Genomic DNA, 13,887 nt, shown 5'->3' on the forward strand with positions numbered 1-13,887 from the left:
AGTAATGCTGAGAACAACCCATCTGTTTCACTGAGCAGCACCTGGGGGCAAGGCTGCGTTATGACTTTCATTATGAGCTGCGTTGCTTGAAGTTGCCAAGTAACATCAGTGGCAAAGGGGCAAGTTTCTGGCCTAAACTGAGATCGGAACTATAAAATAAGGATGGACTGCTGTCTCTCAGCAGGAGGTACAACATCACTGTATGAAGCTGTATACGACAAAATTCTAGAAATAGATCTGTCCGAATATGGGGCTGCATTTAATACCTAGAACTTGGAACAAAGGCACAAAGAAGTTCAACAAATGAAGCTATTTAGGCAAACGTGTCTGTTCCTTTGCTCTGTAAAGCATCGAGGAGTGTGCCTATTCCTGATAGGAAACAGAAGAGCAGTTTGGCATTTTTTCATCTCTCCAGCTGCAAATGTCATAGGCAAAGTATCAAGTGTTTTACAGGCATCTTAGCTTTTACTTCAACCATTTGGTGAGTGGAAAAAAAATCCCATCGTTTGTGGGCAGAAGCAGCACTTGTGTTTGTGAATTGGGTGTTTATACACACCGCTCCTACTCTGCAGACTGAAATGCTAGTTCTGTGCGTGCAGGCAGGGACACTAAACGAGGGAGCAAACTTGGCTTTTGCCTAGCAATTCTGGCAGATTTGTCAAAACAAAATGCAACTGTCCCTTTAGGACTGTCACAGAAAAGGAAGATGTAAATAGAAAATGTGTTTTCCATTTTATAATGCTGAACAGCTAAAAGAAGCTGTAAGGCCCAAACACAAATAGCTTGACCTTCAGGATTTATGGAAGTCAGCATAAAGCTACAGGACTTTTAAAGAGCAGTTGCCCATCTGCCAGACAATCCTTTTAATCACACAAATTTATTCTGCTTTTGCTTTTCTAATATGTGCAACAAATAATCCAGACTTCAGCCCTCTTGCCAAGGTTTTGCAGGTAGAAAAAACGCTGATGTACATTTTGTATTAGCTGTGCTGGCTAAAAACAACTTAGAAAGACTGGCGCGCACGTGTGTCTGCTTACATATCGTAGAAAGAAATCTGTGCTGCCATTCGCTCTTGATCTGCAGCTCACCAGACTGAAAAGCTAAAGGAAAGCAACTTAAAAAAAAAAAATATTAGAAAACCTGTTTTGCTTCTAGCTCAGAGTTCCTCAAATTCTTAAGATTTCAGGTTTAGGCTTGTAGACTGGGTGTCAAACCTGGTGAACTCTAGGTGTAAATAACAGAAGAAGAAAGCTTATTTAAAGTAGTTGTTTGAGATAGGCAGGCACTGGATTTGATCCAGAGAGCCCCTTCAGCCTTACAGTCTTGCCTATTTTTATTCATCTTAGGTATGATGTTTAGGTACAATTCTGATGTCACTTCATTTTTATACTACCGACTTACGTCCATGCTCGTGAAATCTGAATCGCTCACATAACACGCACATAAAGGGCAGGCTCTGCTCCAGCACTGCGGCTTATAGGGATCTGCTTGGAGGCACTTGCATTGAACTGGGAGAAGGGCAGCTCATAAACGGTGTGGTTTCTTTTGGGGGATCACATTGCTGCCCCTCCTGATAGGCTTCAAATGTAGAGTCACCCCGTTCCTCGAACAGCAAGGGTGGGCAGGGATGAGGGTAATGCTGGAGACGTGCTCATGGACATTTGGGACCAGAGTTCTTCCAAATCAGAAAACTGTTGGGTAAAGCATTCCTTGACAGCTGCTTAACAGAGTGGTCCAGCTGGGTGAAAATCAAACAAAAAAGAGGAATTAAAATATTTATCCTTGCTGGGATGTTTGCACAGAACTTGTCCTTATGTAGCTGCGTAATCTTAACAGTCAGCCTGACGTAGGTACACAAGAGACGCACTGAGCTGCCGTTGCCATAACTGCCAGTTAAGCTCAAGTTAAAGTGAAGCTGCAAGGGTTGAGAAAACCATCTTGGGACAGAACCTTTGGTATAATAAATATTTTCATTCTTGCCTAATCCAAAGCCCGATAAGATGACTGGAGCTTTGTCAGTTGGCTTCGCTGTGGCCAGACACACGTACATTGAGCCATGTGAGTGGGTCACGTGTTCAGTGCAACGGCTCACACACATGAAGTTGTCCCAGGACATCACCCGTGCACCCAAGTATTTGCAAGACTGACCGTTATTGCAGTCAGTCCAGGATAAAAAGCTCATTAATTTGTCTCGCAGGAGCAGTTATACCTGCATTAGCAGAAGCCCCTAAGCAGGAGGTTTAAAGTCTTACGGCACACAAAGCTTTGCAGCATTTATTTTTCATCCTGCAAATCACTCCGGCTTCAAACCACCCACAAGGCAAAGGTTCTTCAGAGAAATCAGGTGCATCTTGTGAAATCAGAGTAAAAAGTGGGAGGGGGAGAGTAAGAGTTGGCAAAAACATTAACTTCTCCATGGACAGTTTGCAGACCTCAATCTCCAATGCCACAGGTACTCGGGATAGTCTTACAGCACCATTTGTTTATCAGCATAGGTATTCCACGGAGCCTGAAGTATACATGGTTTTAAGGTGCCATCATACTGGCGTTTTGATGAGAGGTAATTTCACCCACAAATAACCATTGCTTTAAACAATTGCGTACTAAACACCAACTATTTTCACCCAGCTTTCCCTTTATGCACAGGGCACTTACCCAGGCACACCTTCGACTAGCCTAAATGCTTCTGCTGGTTTTTCACGTAGCCAACCACATTGTTGGAATTGCTTCCTGTAGATCAAATATCAGCACAGTTAGACTTAAAGTTAGTCTGAGGCAAATATTTTCTCAAGATTGTCTAAGAAGTGCAGTTTTACTGGTCTCATTATTCGGCAGTTGTCTGGGAGAGCTGCGATAGCCCTGTGAAATCCTTTCATAGTTTTATCAGCTAAACTGGCCAAATTTGGCTGTTTGTAAATCATTTCATAACAAAAATGTTGTCCAGTTATATCTGAATATCACTTCCAAACTGATGTGACTGTCCCTCTCTAGATCCAAAAGTCAGCAGAAACCAGGAGCTTTGAAGCCATGAGAGAAGAGAACTTCTGGAAGATCCTCTGGCTTCCTTGGAGACACACATCTATCAGTTTGTGCAAGGGACCTGACGCCTCTTGGGGTTGCAGATAACAAGGGACTGATTCACTGGGATCCAGACATCTCTTATACCACAATACTCATGGCCCAAAAATCTACTTAACAAAAGGTCATTGGATTGGGTGTTTCTCAGCCTTTGGGTGGGAACCCCTGGCAGAAGGCTGCACCATTTCATACACTGTGTCACAGCTGGAGATACCGATTCTCACGAGTCCACAGTCAGGGCACTGCAGAGCTTAAAATAAAATAAGATCTTTTGACTGAGGCAGAGAGAGTTGAAGCTAAAAGATCTCTTTTTGCTACGTGCAAATCTTCATTTCATACGCAGCAAATTCCTCGTAACCAATGCAATAACTATAAAGCTTAATAACAGCAAAGGCTTCATGCCAGTGGCTTACCAAAATACTCCTTGTAATACTTATGCCTCAGGTTGCGCCCATCTGAAAAAGAAAGTATGCAGTGAGGACGCATCCAGTCAGCCTTCATTCCTTGTTATATATTTGGAAATAACATTAGAGATAGGAAAATAATAACCTCACAAACAGGAAAATAGAAGATCTCTGTAGCTGAAATAGTGTAGGCTGCTATAAACCTCTTATAAAACTGTTTAGATTATTGAACTATGTGGACACAACTCACTTCCCCTGAGAGTGGTTAACTGCTGGCATGTTACATTCTCTTCAGTAGCTATGAGTCAAGGAATCACAGACCTTCTCAAATGAAAGAAAATTTGGATAAAATTTCAGACCATCTATTAGTGTTTTACATAATTCAAGCTCCAGCTAGGTTTTTCTGGATAATTTACATAATTATTTAAGCTCTTAGAAATACCTTGTGTCTAAGAGCCATACAGATCTACATTACACGAGTTACCACGGATGTTATTAAAGAAAAAGTTATAAAAGAATAAAAGAGAGGATCAAAAGGCCCTGGAAAAAATCTTAGTCTTTCAGGGAAGCAGTTCAGAGATCTGTTTTGATGCTTCCCCCAGCTTTTACAGCGACCAAATGGCAAAACTGCTGTCTCATGTCTCTACCGTGAGATGATCTGTAGCCCAGTGCAGACATACATGTGCTGCTATCTAGTGAAGTTACACATACCTAGGCATGTTATCTGCTTTCCTGGAAAATAGCTTGGCCTATATAAATTCCTTTATAGAGCAAATGTGTCGGCAGAATGAAGGGAACGATGTTTCAGAGGCAGAAAGCAAAGTCAGAAGTCAAAACTGGAATTTGAAACTCCTATTTCTTAGTAAAGTGTGTAGCAGCACATAAATATTTCTATTTTTTGTGCTGTGTAATAATGGCACACGCAGGTTACTACCTGCTCTGCTTACTCAACCCCAGAGGACACTGGCATACAGGGCAAACTAGTGTGTCCCCTGCTTTGGGCATTTCACACAGCTCAGCCACCGTCAAGGCCGTTAGAGCCCTGAGACTGCTGCAGAGTGGGGACCGTCTCCCAGCCCAGCAGCCACACACTCCCTTGGGGCCTTGGGCTTCACGAAGACCCAGGAAGCCCACGAGAGCAGAGGTACCACCAGACCTCCTTCAAAGCCACTGAGAGCCCATCGACCTTTACCGGTGTTTCCATGACAGAACAAGAAAGGAAGAGAGATGTCCAGTCAACTGACCTGGGTTTCCACGGAGCTTGATGCACTGGCCCCTGTTCGGGATTCCTTCAGCCGTGTTACCTGGGTTGATGATATGGCATTCGTAGCCTGTGGGGCAATGCAGAGGCTCATCTCCATCCTCAGTGGTACTGCAGGCCTCAGCTGCAAAAGAAGCCTGCAGGTCATAAATCATGGCTTTAACACCCTCAGGTAACCACAATACAACAACGTGGCCAACTTCTGTATTTCCTCCCAGGCAGGATCTCAGACTGCTCCTCATGCCAGGTACCAAGGAGCTAACACCTCCAAAGCAGCCTGACAGAGCAGGTGATCCAGCTCACACCTTACACAAAACCTGGCATGTCTAGCCTGATTTGAGGAGTGTGGATCAGCCCGAAAACCTGTACCGACACCCTCCCCACAGCCTGTGGTGCAGGGTCCATGGAAGGGCTGGAGAGCGGTGAAGACAGACCACCACTGCCCACCACGCTCTCACTGCTGGGTGGCCCCTCCATGCAGCTATTCCCCCCAAGCAGCCAAATGTCTGTTCCAGCCAGTATTTCGGGCTGGGTGAGGAATCAGGGAAACGTGACCAGGAAGCTGGCAGTTTGCTGTTTTGTTCTTTGCTCCACACCCATTAACTTGCTTTAAACCTCAGGTGTGACTCAGCAGGGAGTAAGGCAGTACCACCCCCTGTCACAAACTGAGGCTTTAACCACCTTGACCCTGGATATCCAGCAAGTGCAGAGCAGAATAAGAAAGTAAAGCAGGACTCACAGGCAGTGCTGGTGCCCATTACATGTACAGACTATGCAGGGACACTCCACCCTTTCATTTGCCAGGATTTTAATTTCAAGGACCTCTGCTGTAATTCTCCTGTCATGACTGATGGTTCTTATTTCACTAATTACTCCCTCAAGCTGAGATGAAGGTGTGAAGATAAGAACAAATAATATATGCGTGACAAGGATGGATGAGGAGGAACCTATTTTATCTTATTTCTAGCACTGCAATTCCAGTGAGCTGGAGGCAGAATTTTCTCTTGGAGAACTAGGAGCTTCCATAATAGATGAGAGTCAAGATTCAGCGAGTCTGACACCATCCGTGTAAGACCAAAGAGGGTGACTTGTTGACATTACCTGTGTCTGACTAAAGCTGATCAAAAGCCTTTAAATGAAGAAATTAAGAACTTCATGCATATGTACATGTGGGAATGTTTCTTAGAAGAATACTTCCCACCTCCCCACTCCCTCATTTCAATTTCAGATATTGGAAAAAATTAATTAAAAGAAAGACCTTTCCCTATGGAATTGACCACAGAAGCCCAAACTCATTAGGAGTCCCCAGGTTTAGATGCTCCCAGCTCCATGTCAGGTTGACACAACTCTGCAGCAGTTTGCCAGGGCTCTTGTTCAAAGCAGACTGCAGTCCCAAAAGCCCCAGCCCCAGCCCAAAGCATCTGTGCGACGAGGCCACTCGGGATTACAAGATCTCCTAATCCAAGTCGGCCCACAGTCTATCAGGAAGCTGGCAGAAAATATGTGTATGCTGACAAAGCCTTTTTCCTAAAAGAAGGTATATTTCTACTTATTTCAAGAACAGATCCAGTTCCCTGGAGTATTCCCACTGCCCTGCTGGATAAGCCAGATCCATAAAAAGCAACTGATTAACTGCACCAGAAACTAGTCCTCAGCACCACACAGTGTTATTCCTATGGAAACTCCAGAGAGAGACCAGCATCCCCAGCATCCCTGACAAGCCCCGTGCATGTCATTTGGTGCCTTTGTATAATTACCAGTATCGCGGGGAAGATAGTGAAATGGACTGTACCTTGCAAGACTTCCTCTGGGCCATCCAAAAGCCACCCATTTCCTCCCAGCCAGCGGGGTTTGGGCTGGACCAGCCAGTCTAATACTGCAAAAGGCAGAAACAAGAAACCACAGAGTCAAGGTGGAGTATCCATAGGGCATACTGGTACAGAAAATCACAGATTTCCTCTAACAGCCAGTGATGAGGCTGCCAGGCTCCTGGAGGATGGATCTGATTTTTCAACAAGATACTTATGTTCTTCTTGTCCCAGTGGCAAGAGAGCCATGGATGTTACCCAGGGCCACAAGAACCTGGTGTCATAAAGGCCAAAGCAGCTGTTGTTTCCCATGGCATGGATCAGATGAGATGGCTGCCTCACTCCTGTAAGCAAGAACTTAGATTGGCATTACTTCTTTTCCTGATTATATAATCCCAGGAAAAGAACTGGGCTCAAGTGATTTCTACAATTTGTGCTGGTAGAAATCTTGCAATGCCAGCCGGCCTTAGATAAATCTTCAGTTCAGCAATCCATCACCCCAGCAATCAGAACTGCAGCTTTATCCTCAACTCACACTCACATTATGCCTCCCACCTGAGCCCCAGTGCAGAGGGGGATGACTGACATCATTTCTGCATGCTTCTCTCTACCAGTTCGATCTCTGGGCCCACTCTACCTGGCGGTGGCTGTACGGACTCCAGGCAGGCATAGATGCAGCCGTTGTAGCAGCAGCGCTTGTGCCTCTCACACTCCGAATCCGACCGGCAGCTGGGCACCTCGCAGGCTCGGTCAGGCAGGGTCTGGGGCGGCGGCGGGCAGCGGTCGTTCTTCTGGTAGTGGGAACTGTGAGAATGAAGAGGGTACTCATAATCCTTGCAAAGAAAAGAAAAGGAAACAAAGGTTTGGCATAAGGTGAATACCAAACAGTAGCTGAAACAGAAGAGGGGTTTACAAAGTGCTTTTCAAGTATCCATTAGAGAGGAGAATTAACCGTTCAGCTCCCCCAGCCCTGTCTTCAGCACACTGAGGAGGGAGCTCTATGATCACCTTAGCTCACTGCTCTGCAAACACCAAGCCACCAAATCATCCTGTGGAACTCACTTTATCATTAAGGTTACTGCAGTGACAATAAGGAGGTGAAAAAAAGTCCTTTAAAGTCTCTTGTACTTGTCTGGGAAACAGAAAGACTCCAGGCACCCTCATGGCAAGCAGGCCAAAACGTTTGGGCAGTAGAGCAGTGAAAACGATGACGCTGTATTCTTTTGAGGTTACGTCCCCAAATGGGACCTGGAACTAATGTCCCAGGTAGCGCCTCTCTCCTCAACAGGCTCCTCTATCTTCCGGAACAGAGCGTACAGGGGAGTCTTTCAAGCTTATCCACGGCTGGGTCCTGGGCTGTTAAATCAGAGACCATTTCGAAAACATGAGATGATGTGGGTGAGATCTGTGTGGGTGATGTCAGCTTCAAACAAAAGAAAATGAGGCTGTGTTTGACTATAGCAGGATCCCAGCTGCTCACTGCACACCAAAAGGGCAAGGGAGATTTAAAGTGGATTAACAGGCACAGGATTTTACCAGGAACATTTGTAAGAGGCAGCATTCAGAGATTATTCACGCTGGTGGCAATTTAGCAAGAAGCCAACTCCCTCTGACAGAGGTGAATCACCAAGCCCACTCCTTTCTCACCTATGGCTAAACTGCTCATCTCTGGGCTTGAGCTCAGCTCCCCAGAGCACCAGAAAGTACTCAGAAAGGGTGATCAGTTCTCAGATTTATTAACAAACAGTAATAAGCTCCAACCAAATTGAAAGATGGATGCTGGGTTTGCACTTTTAAAACAGATCAGCCTCTAGCCAGAGGTACAAGTGGGCACTGCCATGCACTCGCTAGCAGGCTGTCTATTTTTAAGAGTTCTATATATACTTGGCCCGATCACTGCTGTGTTACAAAACCAATGACGAACAACTGGGGTTGTTATTCCAAGAAACAACATGGTGCAACTGTCCCTGAGGGAATCTCCAGGAAATTTCACCATCAGCCTATGGAGAAATTTGAGGTGAGACTAATAACCCTCTTTATCTACATGCTGCTACATCCTCAGTGTTGAAACCTCCCAATGACTTCTGCAGAGCACATGTGCCTTTGCAAAATGGCATGTCCCCACAGGCACTGTCCAGAGAATGTCCTAGGAGAGGTGCTAGGGGGTCCATTGCCCTGGGGACTGACGGCTGGCCCGCACGGCCTCTGCTAGGTGTGACCGAGCAGCAATCAATTACGCGTAACGATGAACACAACGCCACCTTCACTCCCTGGGGACAATTTGTAAGGTAGAGAATGAAGGCAATCCCAAGGGACACCAGAAGAAATAACGATGCCCACTGACTGTGAGAAGTGTTATTTCCATATTGTACGTAGCGTAGAACCGTTTTTACACCAAAGCTGAGCTCTGGTCTTTGGGCCATAACCAGAGGGAAACAGAGAGCGTGGACGATTCTCAGCAGCCTGGTTGTGCAGCGATTGAGTGTCAGCCAATGTAGAAGTGCAGAGAAATGTCAGGATGATTAAAAGTTTTAATTTCTGTTACAAGGTGTTAAAGAAAATCTGTATCCTGGTTATACCTATAACTGGTTAAATAACGTCTGTGTGTCTGCGGGTGACAGACAGAGAATTCTTAATATTTGCCCAAACAACAGCCTCCTTCCTGTCCCCAATATCAATAAACAATTTTATTCTGCTTTTTCTTTGTTTCCATTCAGTGAGAATGAAACGGCTCAAAACCCCATCTGTGAGGTTATTTTCCCATGAATTAATAAGCTGTTTGAACAATGAAACAGGTTCAAGAAAATTTCCTAATTTTGACGATGTTTTCGATGTTAAAGTGTAAAACAAGGTGTAAGCTATCACATCACCCTGTTCCTCAGAGGCTGAACACACTCCACTTTGAAAAATGCACTTCTGAATTCAACCTTTTTTGCAGTTGTTGAATTTTAAATAGAGAACATGCTTGGACCAAGTATAATTTTGGGATACAAGAGAGCATTTAACTGTAAATCCAGGCAGTTCCATATATTTAATAGGTCTCTGTTGGAGGGAGAATTCATCCTGGAAGGTGGCAGTTCACTATTGTATTATTTGAAATGTCAGCTGCAGACTGAAATGTGACCAAAATAATACTGCCAAATAATGGATACAGGAAAAAAAAAACCCAAACCCACCCCAAACAATCACTGCAGTTGCTTCACAGATGATTCAGAAACTAAGAAGCCAAAATTGCAATGAACAGTTGGCTCAGATTTCCGTTTGGGAACAATATACCATTTTTAGCCAAATGACTTCGTACCTCATGGCCTCCCTGCCCATTCTCTCCATTCACCTGTTGCTCTGAACCTCTTTCTTTCAAAGCCTCATGGTGAAAAAAGTATGTTTTGCACATTTGATCTAACAAAACCATTGCTGCTGGTTTATATATGCATAAGCCATCCCAGTGGGAAATAGGATTCCCTCATTCCCAAAATAGCTTGGTTAAGGATGTGTCCAGGTATGGCTTTCAAGGTCTTATTAAAGCTCTCCCAGGCTCACAGTTTGGCTCTGAGCACAGCCTGGATTTATTATTTTTACAGATTGTGAAAACAGTCAAAATTTCTTCCTTTAGAAATATTTTTCAGTGCAGGAGGCAAATCGTTGCTTCCCACGGAAACTTATTAAATCATTTTAATGACAATATCTGCCTTGGAAATATCCAGAAACAAAGCAAGGAGAGAAGTTCAAAGTCCAGCTGAGGAACCCTGGAGGTCAGTAAAGATGATCAGGAAAAACCCAAATACAATCTCTCTCAACCCGTATTTTCCATATTAACTGTGGGATGCAGCCTCCCTCCAAAAAATCCCAGATCTGCTCTACTATTTGTGTCTGACAGTGAACCCTGGGCTTGTGTCAAGGCACAGTTCTCTGCTGTTCTCCATGGCTACTCCCGAGATCACGCGTGAGACTTATTCCCAGCCTGTGGTCACCAGTTCTGCCCCTGGCAGGTATTTCCAAATACTGGCCATAAACCACTTTTTCTCTGAAACAACACACAGTCAGGAGGAATTTTGAGCCATCCAATATTTCTATCAAAGAGCTGGAAAAACACAGACCATCGGCAATCAAAGTTGCAAATATCAGACTGAGGGAGGGTTAAATAATCTGTTTTGAACACCAAATCAGTAGAAATAATATTCACCTGCTATTTACTCTGGATCAATAGGTTTGGTTCTGGTGTCTGCAGTACCAGAGGATTATGGCAAAATGAGAGTGGACTCCAAATATCAGACTGAGGGAGGGTAAAATAATCTGTTTTGAACACCAAATCAGTAGAAATAATATTCACCTGCTATTTACTCTGGATCAATAGGTTTGGTTCTGGTGTCTGCAGTACCAGAGGATTATGGCAAAATGAGAGTGGACTCAAAGAAGATGCAGGACAGCGATTAGAGGATTGGAAAGCAGGGAATACAGGGCAAGACTTCCCTGCGTGCAGGCAGGTTTCAAAGGGGAGGCTGAGGCTCTGCTCACACCTTACTCCGAGACATGCAAGACAGAAACCTCATGGGAGGTGTGCTAATCTGGGGGATGAAGATGGTATCTCAGTGTTGATTTACGACAGCTATCTGGCGGGTAAATAAACGGTTGGAAGAACATTACAGCAGCTGTGAGGAATTCTACATTTCTGGAAATCTTTAAAAGCAGGCTGGATTTTTTTCTAAAATGCTTGATGCAGTTGACACTGGAATAAAATCAAGACTGCCCCAGGTTTTCCCAACAGACATGTGGGTGTCTTGATAATGACTTAAGGCCCACTCCCAGGTCACTCCCTCCGTCTGCACTCTGGGAACAGTCCAGAGGCTGTACGGGGGCTGCAGAACACCAGCTGCAAATCACTAAACCTGTGAGTGTCCCTCCGGCTGTAACACAGGGATTTGCTAAAAGCTGGAAGCCCAGCTCCTCCATCCCACTGTGACTGCCCGTTCTTTCTTCTCCCTGCATTCCCTCTCTCTCCCTTCTCCGTTCCCACTTGACCCCTCCTTGCCAGCCAACACACTTCCTCAGACACCTGAATGCCAAACTCCTGGCCAGCCCTCGAGCCACTCCTCATGGCGAATGCATTCCTCTTACTGCAGATTCAGATGTTTTGGACTCAGACAACATTAACTCTTGGTCAACTCCCTACGCCTCACCACCTCTTCCCCCTCCAGGCCTTGCCCGTGTCCTTCGGGGGGTCTCACAGGGATGTCCCCCCTTCTGTATGGCTGCATCTTGCCGTAAGCCCCTCCATCTGTTACCCCTCTATCCAAGCAGCTCACAAATCAGCAGTTCCACCCACAGACTCTGATTTTTGAACTGTAGGGAACATAGAGCATTTGGTAGAAAAGAAAGCACCTCTCTGAGAAACAAGAGGGGCTGCCAGAACAGACTCTTGGTGGATAAGAGGATGGAGAGCAGATGCCTTCCTCCCTACAAGGCTTTGAGGAGAAGAAAAAGGAAAGCATTTTCTGCTTTCCCTAGATAAGATGTTTCTGTCAATATGAGCAGTTCTAGCTGAGCTTGCCAGATCAGTAGTACCTGGATGCACGGCTGCCAGCAAAAACAGCCCTTTGAAGAGCTGCAGAGTGAAAGAGGAGGATATATCCTCAGGGGAGTGAGCTCTGGCCTCTAGAGAGCACATTATCTGAAGATCAACATGTAAATTCCGGTTCTACTCCTGTCCTGCATCTCTGGGTCATTTACTTCACAGCTGCTATTGCATTTGAGCTTCGCACTGAAATATGACAGAAGAACATACTAATAAATACGCTTTCCAGTGAGTGATTTTGCAGGAAACTCTTCTTAACGTCGCCATTTTCCAGTTAAAGAGCAAACTAGATGATACCCTGTCCCAAGGGAGGCTGCGATGATGAAAATTTCTTGTTCTAAAATTCTGGGCTGCCTTTCAAATATTAGCATGATGTTTTCTGCAAAATTTCAAGGAGACACGAGCACCATTTTTCAGTTCATTCAGCACGTGCGAAACACGTGTGTCACTTCTGAGTCAGCAGTCGCAGGAGCCAAACGTAGCTGTCCCCAGACATCACTCTAGATGTCACGGGCAAAAAAAGCATCCTTTTTAAATTAAAAGCTTTTGTATGTGGCTGCAGAAAACAGGTGGAGGAATCCCCCCGTGGCACCAAGGAGCTGTTTATGCACGTGCAATGGCTGGAAGATGCGATCAGACCCGAACACGAGAAAACAGAGTGGCTGGGGCTTCCACCTAAGTGGTTCACGCGGCTGCCAGCGTGTGGGCAGCAGAGGGGAGCTCTGCTCCCAGGGAACGTGCCAGGCAAGGCACAGCCATGGCATAGACTTCTCCAATCAGCTCCTCACGCCTGTTAAGGTGATGGGCTGTCACCCTGACACTGTGCATCTGGTGGTCCCTGTTCCCCAGTGATTTGCAAGACCCTAGACAATGCCACCATCCCTCCAGTACACATCAGCACTAGGAGTTGGAGACATTTACCAAAGTCACCCCAAAAGGCGGTGGAGGAACTGGGCAGGGAACCCTCCTCCTTACTCCATGCAGGAAATCACATTATCTTCTTTTCACTCAAGCTATCCCCAGAGGTGTGGGTTTTGCATTCCCCTTCTCCCCACGCGTGCTTCCCTTGCTGCCCCATGAAGTTTCTAGGAAAAGCAGCGGCGGTTGCCGTAGCAGTGCCTTCTCGCTGCTCCAGGCGTGCTTTCCACGTTTCCCACCACAGCAGCTAGGTGGCAAAAGTTTAGCACAGCCTGGGAAACTTAACGCAAGCCTTTTATTAAAAGACAGCCTGTGGATTCAAAAACTTCTTATTCTAAAAAAATACAGACATGTACAGAAAGCTCCCCTTTCAGAGGGAGCGCAGCCGGCTGCCCCTGGTCACCCCGCCGCAGTTTACTCACATCATATTTCTCCGTCATTTTCAGATGTAGAGCACGCTTCCAGAGATTCCTTCCACAGCCCGAATCTGGCAGCAAAACTATGACACACAAGGCTGCAGTGAAGATCTTGTTACAGAAACGCATCTCTGACAGCACCCTAGAATCCATTTTCCAAAGGAGAGATCAAATAAGGAGCCTGGCTTTCGGGCTGCAGACGATTCAAAGTCTTGGCAAGGAGGGAGGGAGACGGGGAGGGAGGAAAGCGAGGGCTGATCGCTGGGGAGAGCGGCTTTTCACTGTGCAGCTTCTGGGAAGGGAAAAAAAAAAGAAAGAGGAAAAAAAAAAGAAAGAGCCCAGGAGCAGAAGCCAGGAGCTGCCGTTGAACTTCCTTACTCCGAGTTGGATGAGGTGCTCAGCTCATGTTCACACAAAGCACACGCTCTCC

The 13,887-nt window shown here is 45.7% G+C and overlaps 1 protein-coding gene across 1 annotated transcript; it reads right to left on the reverse strand.

Moving 5' to 3' along the window:
- Nucleotides 1-1,549: 1,549 nt before the first annotated feature.
- WFDC1 (WAP four-disulfide core domain 1) lies at nucleotides 1,550-13,647 on the reverse strand. The gene is made up of 7 exons (XM_010152224.1): nucleotides 13,464-13,647; nucleotides 7,189-7,384; nucleotides 6,536-6,619; nucleotides 4,727-4,867; nucleotides 3,492-3,533; nucleotides 2,656-2,730; nucleotides 1,550-1,738 (listed from the first exon to the last, which is right to left on the reverse strand). The coding sequence occupies exons 1-6, from the start codon at nucleotides 13,608-13,610 to the stop codon at nucleotides 2,672-2,674; spliced, it is 669 nt and encodes a 222-aa protein (XP_010150526.1). The 5' UTR covers nucleotides 13,611-13,647; the 3' UTR covers nucleotides 1,550-1,738; nucleotides 2,656-2,671.
- Between the last annotated feature and the right edge of the window lie 240 nt (nucleotides 13,648-13,887).

Source organism: Eurypyga helias, unplaced genomic scaffold (assembly GCF_000690775.1).
Source record: "Eurypyga helias isolate BGI_N326 unplaced genomic scaffold, ASM69077v1 scaffold9355, whole genome shotgun sequence".
Lineage (NCBI taxonomy): Eukaryota > Metazoa > Chordata > Aves > Eurypygiformes > Eurypygidae > Eurypyga > Eurypyga helias.

Excerpts from the sequence above, each read along its gene's own strand:
- WFDC1 (XM_010152224.1), bottom strand. The coding sequence starts at position 13,610 with ATGGATTCTAGGGTGCTGTCAGAGATGCGTTTCTGTAACAAGATCTTC. Across the intron at positions 7,385-13,463 it reads AAATGACGGAGAAATATGAT|GATTATGAGTACCCTCTTCA; the intron begins GTGAGTAAACTG and ends TTTCTTTGCAAG. Across the intron at positions 3,534-4,726 it reads CAAGCTCCGTGGAAACCCAG|ATGGGCGCAACCTGAGGCAT; the intron begins GTCAGTTGACTG and ends TTTCTTTTTCAG.